Consider the following 13,189-nt stretch of genomic DNA (forward strand, 5'->3'; position numbering starts at 1 on the left):
ATTCACCTGAGCTAATGAAGCAGTTAATTTTTGCACACAACATCTGGACAATATTCAGCCTTTACAAGTGGTATGTAAATTTCAAAACAACTGCCAAGTAATGCCATGTCTAACAAAAGAAAATCTAACTACTTCTAACTACTTCTTTCTGATAATTAATGTCACTGTCATCATAGATTTCCAAAACATGAACAGCCTAAGATGTCAACAATAATTAGAAATTAAACTGGCCATATCAGCAAAAGAGAAGCAGTGGGGTTTGACATTGACAATGTACACCAGACTCCCAAAATCTTTTTGACTACCACAAGGCTAAGGACCTGCATAACTGGCACCCAATCCACCAGCAAGATGTACAAACACCACGGGTTTTTCAGCAATGAACCATGAACTTATGATATTTTTTCACCTAGAAGAGCAAAAGCAGCAGATACATGGGAATGCCAAGTCATATATTGTCCTGACTTATTCCTGACATTTATCATTGTTGAGTCAAAAACCTGATCTACAACTCAGTAGTACATGGGAATATTTTCAAAGCATAAATTACTGTGATTTATGAAGGTACATCAACACTACCTTAACGACAAATGCTTGACACCAAAACCCACATTCCAGTGGAAAATTAAAAAAAAATACTTCAGCAATGGCCTAACTTTAAGGAAGTCCTACAAACTGAAAAAGAAGTACTCACTGAGTAACAATTAATAATGATGTATAGGTAAACACTGAAGCCTATACAAACTACCAATAAAGCTTACCTTTCAGATAGCTTTTCTGATAATCTTGTGAGGAAATACATCACAGATTCTGAAAGAATAATGAAATTGTTCAACTAATAATAATAAACATAATGCTACTAAACAAAAACTCTAAAAACTACTGTATGCATTACCTGGGTCCTTGGCCATTGTACCCTTTAATGCTCTGTGTGCAAAGCTTTTATAACCAACTAGTTGTGCCAACTCATTCCTACATGCTAAAAGCTGGTCTAGACAGCGTAACATGTCAGGATTGGGATAAAGGAAGATCTTGTAGGCAGCTTCTCGCACCTAAAGAGATCAGATATAGGATAATTAGACATTAAGAGAAAAAGGAGCAATAAGGAATACCTGGAGCAACAAGTAGTAGACAGTACATTTTAGCAATGCTACACCCACTAATAAACAATCAAAATCCCTCAGCATGTCATGTTGAATGGTCATTACACTGCTGCATTAATGATTGTTTTGATCTTGGGCCTACTGCTTGGAAATCAATAAAACCATGGACTACAGTTTTTCCCTTGCACACCATCATATAGGAAATTAAGTATTTGCTTGTTTTGGAGTGTAGTGGGAGAAGGAAGGCCCAAAGGAAATATTATTGATCAGAAATTGAGCTTGTTAGCTTGGTGGCAATGAAATAAAACTTCCATCAAGTGATGAATTGGAACTAGAAACTTGTAACAGCCAGTCAGATCAAGGTCAGGTGATCTGTTTGACTGATTATAATAGTCTTTTGATCAAATCTACTTATTACAAAAGTTAAAATCTCTGCTTGGATCCCCATTTCTGCCCATTATTCTTTTGATCCTGGACACTGCCCAGATGAAAATTACAGGGGTGTAGCTGCCTCCTGGATCAATCTGACCAGGTAGCTTTTCTCGATTGATGTACTGTAATGCTGGCAATTCAAAATTCAGCTGAAGAACCTTGAACCAAAACTATAACCCATCCCTTGCCATGATGCCCCTATTAAGTAAAGCTCTATTGATATATTCAATTACTTCAAATTTTTGTTTTCTTGATAGTGTTTATAATTAGTAACGTTGTCTAAACTACATTACTAGTAAGGAGTCTAAACAATATTTATTTAATTCAGGCCTTTCTAAATATTAACTAAAACCCTGTAGCAAACACAAACAACTACAAGTAAAGCAGAGACAAATGTATAACCCAATGTATGAAGTTGTGTAGACAATAATGTCCCTGCACACTTTACATGAGTATTTTCATTTTGTTTTCCATATATCTCATTGGGAGATTACCCACTTCTGATCTGTCATTCTGATTGTGAAACTATCTGACCAACTATTCACCTAGATCTTCTTTCATTCAACTTTTCTTTCTCCAGAGTAGTATATTTATTTGTGATTCTTCTTTATCCATTACTAATTTCTCCAAATTTAGCATAGTTATTTTTCTGCAGTCATAATAACCGCTTATCCCACAATTTAATCAAGCAGTGTTATTGTTCAGATCAACAAAAAAAAAGGGTGGGGGGAAGTAATCATGAAAGTGTGCATTAAAAAAAAATTCCACATACAAAACTTTCCTATTTATTTTATGAAATTTGCATCATTGTTCTTAACAGCTCTAAACTGTCAGCAGGTTTCATAATCGTATTACACTACTTTTAGATAGCTTACAATACCCGTCAATTAAAATAATTATCTTCTAACCGATTGAAGTCATTGAAGTACATTCAATTTTAATTTAGCATTCTGGTAATCTATGGTCTGATGCGAGGTGGCCAGATAAAATTGATTAGGTGTGCTTGCCTGTCAACAACATTGCCCAATCAGCAAGAATGGTGATAGTATCCACTGCAGTAATAATAAAATCAATCAACTTGATTTTAAATGAAGGAATGAGAATATAATTATTGACCTTCACAAATACATAAAAATGTTCAATAACATTGTCAGTGTTTTGCTACAGGGAGATTATGGAACAAACTCCAATGTACTAAAACCAATTTGCAGGCTAGTTACAAGTACAGTATAGAAGCATGCTTGTCTAAATTCTGAAAATTGTTATGTTAATATATTAAAAGCAACTAAATTCGTCTGCCATTCGAAAGTAAAGTTAAAATGAGCCAAAGCTGAAATTATATACAGATTAATTATGCTGCTGCCTTTCTCTCCAAGCCCAAGTGCATTTTTACAATTAAGAAATATTGCAAAGGTATATCCATTTCTGTCACATAATGATGCTGAAAATTAATTCACACCTTTATATCGCATAGACTAAATTACTGCAATGCACTTTTTACTGGCCTTCCAAAGCAATCTATTGACAAATTTCAACTCATTCAGAATGCTACTGCCAGACTTTTAATCAAAACCAGGATGAAGGAACATATCACTCCCATCCTAACTGCTCACCATTGGCTTCCTGTACCTTTCAGAATTGACCTTAACGTTCTCTTACTTGTTTTTAAGGTTCTTAATAATCTGGGACCACAGAATTGTTCGATTTATAATCCTGCTCGAGCTCTCAGGTCTTCTTCCACCGGTCTCTTATATTTAAACAATTTCCCTCAAAAGATAATTGGTATGTCAGCCTTTTTTTTAAATTATGCTCTTAAATGGTGGAATTCAATATCTAAAACTCTAAGGGATGCAGACTCAGATGACACTTTTAAACACCAACTCAAAACCTATTCGTTTCGGATTGCTTTTAACTAACATCTTTTTTTGTCTTTTATTTTCATGTTTATTTTTAAATTTTATTTTCATGTATGCACTTTATACCACTGTAAAGCACTTCGAACTGCATTGTCTGTATGAAAAATGCTCTATGAGTAAGTTGTTATTATTATGTTTAATAGCTCAGGCTCCATTCCGATGCAGCACTTCTTCCTTTTATTGTTCCTTTCTTTTGACTGGTCCCTTTCACTCACCAATGGTACACCCTGGCTATGGTGGAATGCTCTCTAAATGCTGACTATTACCTAATTAAACAACTTTGTCAATATTAAAGACTGTATGATTTGGGGCTATATCCCCAGTAATGTGTTAGTCTTATCTTTTTTTTAAATAAAGCACATTTTCCAGTAATTTTGGGGGCTGCATGTCTTCTGCTGCAACTAGATTCAAGGATATGAATGGCTGATCTAAAAACATGCAAAATGGCAGGCAGGAAAGTGACGGCTAGACTGGAGGAACTTGACTTTGCAGTGGGGCACTATTTTACTGTGTTCGTGGCCAGATTTCTAATCCTAACTACTTCCAAAAGACATTCACAAGAAACAAAGTTCATTTTGTCAAGAACATCAAAAACTAAATAAAAGTGGTGTTTGTTCTAAATAAACCAACTTCATACATTTCCATCTGAGGCAAACATTTCTCATTTCCTCGAGGTGAGTTAGACACATTACATCCCCGCCAGTACGAGTGAAAGATCTGTGCCCAACAGTACCATATCTAGGAGGTTATACAGTAAAGGAACACTAGTCATAATGACAGGCCCACCAGTACCCCCACTTCTAGAGCTGGATATGGACCTTGATCTGAATTCAGGCCCCAGAAATCAGACCAGATCAGATATGGTCCCTTTGTATATCTTACCAACTGGGCAAAAGGATGTGATAGATGAGGAGAAATCCTCTCTCAGGTTTCTAACTAGACCCTCCAAAACACTCTCCCCATTTCTAATGCACTGTTGTCAATTATGTCACAGACACCCTTTATATAAAACTGGGGCTCTCCTGGGATTCCAAAAAAGAAACTACAGATGGGCAGCCAGCATGTCAGGCAACAAGACAGAACAAAAGCAGACTCAACAGGAATACAGGGCAGCATGTGGCTTCTAGCCAAATGGATCCATCCTTTGACTGGATTTATCCTTCTGGCCAACTATTGCACACTCTGGTTGTGGTGGCAGGCCAGAAAGCTAGTTGCAAGATCAGAATTTAAGAAATGGAAGGCTGAACCATCAAAAGGCCAAATCTTTTGCTGGATTTTATTTAATGGTTAGAACTAATGTTTTAAACTTATGAAGCACATAGAATATCATGATTGAAAAAAGAATTCACATTTAACACTGCCCAATACAATTAACCTACCAGATCATCAGGTACATCTGCATGAAGCCCATTAACATGAATATAATCCTTATGTATTGAGAAATGATGACGAATGTGCTCTGGGAGAGCTTTCCTCTCTATCTTGTTAGGAAGATGAGTACCAAGTAAAAAATTGTTGTTCAAGTCCAACATTTTAACATTAAGGTTTACCACCTTTCTGCGCTATAAAGAGAAAAGATACAATATATTCAATTATTCATTCCCATTCCGATATGTCTATCCATTACCATATCCACTGTCGGGATAAGGCCACACTTATGTTGGAGGAACAACATCTTATATTCCATTTGAGTAGCCTCCAACCTGATGGCATGAACATCGATTTCTCAAAGTACCAATAAAGCCTCTCTCCCCCATTCACCATTTCCCATCCCCTTGTCCCTCTCTCATGTTATCTCCTTGCCCACCCATCACTTCCTTCTGGTGCTCCTACGCCCCCCTTTTTTTCTTTCTTCCATAATCTTCTATCTCCTTCACCAATCAGCTTCCTAGCTCTTTGCTTCATTCCTCCCCCTCCAAGTTTCACCTATTGCCCGGCGTTTCTCTCTCCCCTCCCCCACCTTTCAAATCTACTCCTCAGCATTTTTTCCCTCCAGTCCTGCCGAAGGGTTTCATCCTGAAATGTCGACTGTACTTTTTTTCCCCATAGATGCTTCCTGGCCTGCTGAGTTCCCCAGCATTTTGTGTGTGTTGCTTGGATTTCCAGCATCTGCAGATTTTCTCTTGTTTGTGCTATATTCAATTATGTTTGCGAAAAGTATAAGATACAGATATAACAAAGGTAAAGATAACCAAGATGCTTGAAGGCAATTGACAGAACAAAAAGATTTATTTGATACATGTGATTATAGAATTTCATGAATTCTAGTCCACTAGCTCCATTAAATAAAAATGAATCAGTGGGGATTTCTTGGTTCATGCATAAAGAACTTGTCAGCATGTCAATATTACAGGCTTCAATGCATGTAGTGCTTTTAATGGGAGATACAAGCAAGCAGGTAATGTTTTTCAAAAGAAGATTTCAAATGTAAGAAACTCTTGCATCACCATGCAACTACAATGACATACAAGATTGTGGGGGAGTGGAAGTAAAAATGAACACAATGCAGTTAGATTGGTACATACAATTCTCTGGAGCAGTGAAAATGTATTTCTGGGTGCTCTTGCCTGCCCAGTGCCAGGGTTAAGTATGCTTCCTTAGGGATGTAGAAAAAAAAGGTGGTACTGCTGAAGAAATGAAAGTACCAAGGAACAATTAAAAATTAGGAAAATAATCTGTGTATTAAAACCCACATACAAAATGTTACTGGGTATAAAAGATTAGTGAACTGAAAATGTGAGCCAAATATTCAAGTTTAATTGCCGTTCAACCATACCTGTATGCCTAGTCCACGCTGAACTATTATTCTACCTAGTCCCATCATCCGCACCTGGACTATAGCCTTCCATAACCCTCCCCTCCATGTAGTTATCCAAACTGCTCTTAAAATGTTGAAATTGAGCCTACATCCACTACTTTTGCAGGCAGTTTGTTCCCCCCCCTCACCACCCTCTGAGTAAAGATCCCCCTTATGTTTCCCTATGACCTCTAATTCTAGTCTCACCCAACCTCAATGGAAAAAGCATGCCTGCATTTACCTTAACCATATCCTTTATATACCCTGATACAATTTTTTTAAAAAAATTTCTTTTGAATAGTTTGAGATAGCACCTTTCTATTTCGTATACTTCCTTCTTTCATGAACAGCAAGTTCCAATACAAAGTGCACGCAGCAGAGCATTCCACATCAATATTTAAACTACAGTCTTACTTAGTGTTCTAGGCATTGGCCAATATTGCATCCTTAAAAAAAAATCAAATTTTTGGTCATTATACTTTGCAGTTTGTTTTAACTTCATATGAATAAGCTGTCTATTGCATTGCATTTTTCCACACAACAACAGTCACTACAGTTCAATAATCAATTTGAAGTAAAACTTAATTTAAATCTGAGTCAGATAGTTATTTATATCTTGTGCTAAAAACGTTGCAATAGTCAATACTCTTATAACCATTACCTTTTCCTCACTCAGATGAATTCCACTGATTTCAAAATCGAACATAAAAAGCTCTGCCACTCTCCTGCAACATGAAGAACAACCTTAATGTAGTGTCGTGGTGCAATTATTGACGGGAGTTTTTATAAAGCAAAATATTATGACACGTCTTCCATCTAGTCAACATAGTACATTCTAAATATGCACATTACATTCAAAACTATATTAAAGCCTGGGATACTATCGAAAACACAGATTCTGAAGGGTGGGGGGGAGGATGCACAGTCTTTCATAGGATCAGAGACGTACAGCACGGAAACAGGCTATTCAATCTAAGACAACAATTAACCGCACATTTTCACTAATCCTACATTAATCTCATATTTATTGCCCCCCTCCAGATTCTACCATTTATCTATACTCCAAGGGCAATTTAAGTGGCAATTATTTTACTAATCTGCAAATCTTTGGGAGCACCCAGAAAAAATCCACAGAGTCACAGGGAGAGCATGCAAACCCCATAGAGATAATGAACACAGTCTCTAATCAGGCAGTGGCTGCACTGTACCACCATTTCATTGTTATATAATTCACAGATTTTTGGATAGGGATATTTGTCTGGGATTTTCTGAATATTGTGATCACAGGAATGTCAACTTACACAAAATATTATGAAATTAGATCGCCAGTGATTTTTGCAATAATTTCCAGGATGTCTACATGGTTTGGCCAACAAGCTTAGGTCATGAACTCACTAATTCAATTTTGAAAATTTTAAAAATTGGTTGCCAGTTAATACCCTTTATGTCATCCAAGATTCAAAATTTGGTTACACAAGTGCCTTGACTTTCCAAGAGTATCTAGTGAAATAACCCAAAGATACTGCAGTACGGTTTCTGGAAGGCAGTTTTCAAAACATTCTGATCTTCACCTGACCTTTAGAAAAAGGTTCTCAATTTTCATAGAGATTGAGATAAAATGAAATACAAAACTGAACTTAAGAATACCTTGTATCTGGATCTAGTGAATTCATGGCTTCTTTATCATTCAGTAGGTTTTTCAAACTCTTGCAAAGATCAATATTAGTGTTCAGTCTAAGAAGGGGGAAAAAACAGCTTTTAATCACATTGTGAGAGGTTTGATTACAATGGTTGTATAGTCTACTTAACCTAATTTCTTTTCACTCTTTTGATATAGTCCTCATTATTTCAATCTCATCTTCCCTGCTCCTCCATGTACAACACAAATGATTCACTGAACTTTGCACAGATAATACATTTCACCAGCTCAATAATGAAATTTCCCACTTGTGAAACCCACCAACAAATTCTGTCATGGTCAACCTCAATGTAATTTTAAAAATATAGTTAGACCATCATGTTCATCAAATAACAATCAAACTATTCCAAGAATTGCAAAAAAAACATTAACCTCACTGCTGGCATGGACACGGCCTACTTTAACATGGGATCCAATATTCCACTCTACACCAAGCTCAGTGTGGGGAATTCTACAAAATCTCTCTCCATTGCAGAGAAAATAAGTTGGAGACAAGATGACTGACAGGACATGCATGTGGTCAGTCAGGTTCTGGTGTATTGCATCCAGGCAGATTATGGTGGGTGGAGGTGTAGCACAAGAACTGGGGAACAGACATGGTAGGGAATGTGGTCGCACAAAAAGGGAGACCATGAAAAATGTAAGTGATGAGGCCAATAGAGGAGCAAGTGACGGGTGGGTGGGTGGAAGAATAGGCGGAGTAATATATCACAGAAACAGGCCATTTGGCCCATCTGGTCCATAGTGACCACAGCATCATTCCAGCTAGTCTCAGTTGCACAAGATCATCTCATAATGCTCCAAGTCCTTCCCCTCAATGCATCTACCCAATCACCTCTATAAATGTTGCTCTACATGCCATCCTACACATCTGGAGAAGGATGCTTATGCGAGAATGCTGATCTTGGACTACAGTTCAGCATTCAACACCACAGTTCCATCCAGTCTCAACAAGAAGCTCAGAGACCTTGGCTTTGACCCTGCCTTGTGCAGCTGGATCCTGGACTTCCTGTCAGATCGCCAGCAGGTTGAAAGAGTGGGCTTCCTCATCTCCAACCCTCTGACTCTCAATACAGGAGCCCATCAGGGCTGCGTACTGAGTCCCCTCCTTTACTCACAGTACACCCATGACTGCATTGCCACCCACAGCTCCAATCTGCTAATTAAATTTGCCAATGACACTACACTGATTGGCCTTATCTCACAATAACGAGGTGGCCTACAGGGAAGAAGTCATCTCTCTGACACAGTGGTGTCAAGAAAACAACCTTGCCCTCAGTGTCGCAAAAACAAAGGAGCTGGTTATGGACTACAGGAGGAATGGAGACGGGCTAACCCCGATTGACATCAATGGATCTGGGGTTGAGAGGGTAAACAGCTTCAAGTTCCTTGGCATCCACATCACTGAGGACCTCACGTGGTCTGTACACACCAGCTGTGCAGTGAAAAAGGCACAACAGCACCTCCTTCACCTCAGACGGTTGAGGAAGTTTGGTATGGGCCCCCAAATCCTAAGAACTTCCTACAGGGGCACAATTGAGAGCATCCTGACTGACTGCATCACTGCCTGGTATAGGAACTGTACCTCCCTTAATCGCAGGACTCTGCAGAGAGTGGTGCAGACAGCCCAGCGCATCTGTAATTGTGACCTTCCCATGATTCAGGCCATTTACAAGGACAGGTGTGTAAAAAGGGCCAATAGGATCACTGGGGACCCAAGTCATCCCAACCACAATCTATTCCAGATGCTACCATCCACGAAGGGGTACTGCAGCATAAGAGCCAGGACCAACAAGCTCCAGGACAGCTTCTTCCACACGGACATCAGACTGATGAACTCACACTGATCTGAGTGTACTCTATATTACATTGACTGTTCTATTTATAATAAAATCATAAATTACTATGATTGCACATGGCACATTTAGATGGAGACGTAACATAAAGATTTTTACTCCTCATGTACGTGAAGAATGTAAGAAATAAAGTCAATTCAATTCATTGTACCTGTCTCAACCACTTCCTCTGGCAGCTCATACAAGGTACTCAGTACACTGAGCTGCCTTTTAAATCTCTCACCTTTTATTTTGCATCTATGCCCTCTCATTTTACACTCCCTAACCCTGGGAAAAACACCATGACTGTCCATCTTATCCATACTTCTCATGATTTTATAAACTTCTACAAAGTCACCCCTCATTCTCCTGTATTCGAAGGAATAAAGACTCGGCATGGCCAACTTCTTCATATAACTCAGGCCCTCTAGTCCAGGTGATATTCTTGCAAATCTCTTCTACATCCTCTCCAGCTTTCCTATAACAGGTGACCAAAACCATACACAATACTCCAAGTGCAGTCTTACTGATGACTTGTACAACAACAACAACAGAATGTCCCTACTCTTAAACTCTACCTGATGGAAGCTGGTATGTTAAACACTTTCCACACCACCCTGTCTCCTTGCATGACTGCTTTCAGTGAACTATGCACTTGCACTCCCAGGTCCCTTTCTTCCACAACACCTGTCAATGCCCTGCCATTCCCTATATAGGTCTTACATGGGGCCGAATGTGCAAAATGCATCACTTCACACTTATCCAAGTTGAAATCCATTTACAATTCTTCAGCCTATTTCCTTGGTTGATCTTTGTATTTCACTGTAACCTGCTTCACCACCAAGAACCCTTAATTTAGTTTTATCAAACTTGCTAGTTATGCCATATATATTCACATCAAAATAATTTACATAAGTAATAACAGAGAATCCAACACTGACCTCTAGGACACTCCACTAGTCACAGGTCTCCAGTCAGAGAATCAACCTTCAACAATCACCCCATTTCCTATCATTAAGCCAATTCTGAATTCACCTCGCTAGCTTCCCTTGAATCCCATGTGACCTAATCTTTCAGATCATTCTGTTATATGGGATCTTGTTAAAGGCCATATAGAGTACAACCACTGCACTACCTTCATCTATCCCCTTTGTTACCTCTTCACACAACTCCAAAAGATTAATCAAAAATAACATCCCATGCACAAAACCATATTGACTTATGGTAGATATTCTGTTTCTGGGCCAGGGGCCTCGTGATTTTTGCCAGGCTCAGCTTTCTAAATACAGCATGTGACGTGTAAAGATCAAGTTGTTTTTGAATAAGTTAAACTTCCAACTAATATTCTTGTTTAGCTTCTGGTCCAAGAGATACTACTTATTACCCATGTTTCTTTGATATCCATGATATCCTCCTTATTAGTAATTACAAAGGAAAACTACACATTAAAAATCTCAGCCATCTTCTTCGATTCCACACACAGGCCTGATTGCCTTAAGGAGGGCCAAGTCACCCTTTTACTGCTAATATAACTGAAAAACTTTTTGAGATTATTGTTAATCCTATCTGCCAAATCTATCTCACACCCTCGTTTCATCTTCCTGATTTAACTACTTTTAATATTTGTCAAAATCAGGTTTATTATCACTGGCAGGTGACATGAAATTTGTTAACTTAGCAGCAACAGTTCAATACAATACGTAATATAGAAGTTTAAAAAAATAATAAGTAAAACAATTACAGTATATAGTCAGCCCTCCTTATCCGCGAGGGATTGGTTCCTGGACCCCTCGCGAATACCAAAAACACGGATGCTCAAGTCCCTTATTCAACCCGTCTAAATGCAATGGACCTTAGGACCCAGCGGAACCCCGGACCTTATTTAATCTGCCTCAGTGCGGTGGACATTAGGACCCAGCAGCGGAGCTCTGAATCCATAGTGTTTCTGTTCACAAAAATAATCACGATCACGATTGAAAATAAACTGGAAATAATAAAGCGATTGGAAAGAGGTGAAATGCCATCGGTCATTGAAAAAGCGTTAGGCTACAGTCGGTCAACGATTAGAACAATTTTAAAGGATAAAGTGAGAAAGGCCCTGCCCCGATGAAAGCTATAATTATTACTAAACAACGCAGTATTTAATTATTGGGTTTTGGGTTTTGGGTTTTTGATCCACCACATCAACCCGGCATGGATGGAGAGCGTGCTCGGGAGTGGTCTGTCACTGGATCAAACTCGGGAATTTTCATTCCCGAGCCCGACACTGCAATATATGTTTCCTAAGTGTTTTATATGAATAGGAAGGTAAAATACATACTATATACTAAGACAAACGTTTGACTAACTGACGCTAAATACCGGATGTACCTGTTCCGACTTACTTAATAAGAGAACTTCCGGGTTTTTTTCGATCCTGATACACGATAACCTACGCATACCCTCCCGTATACTTTAAATCATCTCTAGATTGTTTATAATACCTAATACAATGTAAATGCTATGTAAAATAGTTGTTATACTGCACTGTTTAGGGAATAATGACAAGAAAAAAAAAGTCTGTACATGTTCGAGCAACAAATGCTGGAAGAGCACTTCCGGGTTTTCTCAATTCGCGGTTGGTTGATTTCATGCATGCGGAACTCGCCGATAAGGAGGGCCGACTGTACGTACATAGAGTGACATAGAGTGAATAGATTACGAAACGTGCAAAAAACAGAAATACTGTACATTTTTAAAAATGAGGTTGTATCCAAGGGTTCAATGTCCATTTAAGAATAGGATGGCAGAGGGGAAGAAGCCGTTCCTGAATCGCTGAGTGTGAGCCTTCAGGCTTCTGTACCTCCTACCTGATGGTAACAGTGAGAAAAGGGCATGCCCTGGGTGCTGGAGGTCCTTACTAATGGACGCTGGCTTTCTGAGACGCCAATTAATTTGTACACAGCTACTTAAAAACAATAAACAATTCCTTCTTTTATCTGACCAAGCTTCAATATTGTTAATCAGTCAGAGTTTACTGAACTTGGTATGTCCACTGTCAACCTAACAGGAACATATTACACCTACACTCTTGATCAACCCTTTTATAAGTTTTCCATTTGCCAACTTCTCCTTTGCCATTAAACAGAGTCACCCAGTTGACCCCAGCTCGATCCTACCTACTATCCTCAAAATTGACCCTGCTCCAGTCCAGGACTTTAATCTGTGGACATGTTCTATCATTTTCCACAATTATTCAAAAAGATACATAGGAAGAGAGGATGGATAAGGTAGAATAGAACATAAAAAAACCTACAGTACAATACACACCCTTTGGCCCACAATGCTGTGCCAAACTTGTGCTTACTTTAGAAATTACCTAGGGTTACCCATAACCCTTTTTCTAAGCTCCATGTACCTATCCAAGT

At 38.6% G+C, this 13,189-nt stretch overlaps 1 protein-coding gene across 1 annotated transcript in view; it reads right to left on the bottom strand.

Moving 5' to 3' along the window:
• The window catches only part of LOC134349030 (mitochondrial intermediate peptidase-like), a 109,747-nt gene that overhangs the window by 73,440 nt on the left and 23,118 nt on the right, over window positions 1–13,189 (bottom strand). Inside the window, exons 4-8 of the mRNA XM_063052876.1 lie at window positions 7,896–7,982; window positions 6,910–6,973; window positions 4,831–5,013; window positions 896–1,052; window positions 762–810 (exon numbers count right to left, since the gene is read on the bottom strand). Coding sequence (XP_062908946.1) covers window positions 762–810; window positions 896–1,052; window positions 4,831–5,013; window positions 6,910–6,973; window positions 7,896–7,982 — 540 coding nt within the window. The remainder of the gene's footprint in view (window positions 1–761; window positions 811–895; window positions 1,053–4,830; window positions 5,014–6,909; window positions 6,974–7,895; window positions 7,983–13,189) is intronic.

This window comes from Mobula hypostoma, chromosome 7 (genome assembly GCF_963921235.1).
Source record: "Mobula hypostoma chromosome 7, sMobHyp1.1, whole genome shotgun sequence".
NCBI classification, from domain to species: domain Eukaryota; kingdom Metazoa; phylum Chordata; class Chondrichthyes; order Myliobatiformes; family Myliobatidae; genus Mobula; species Mobula hypostoma.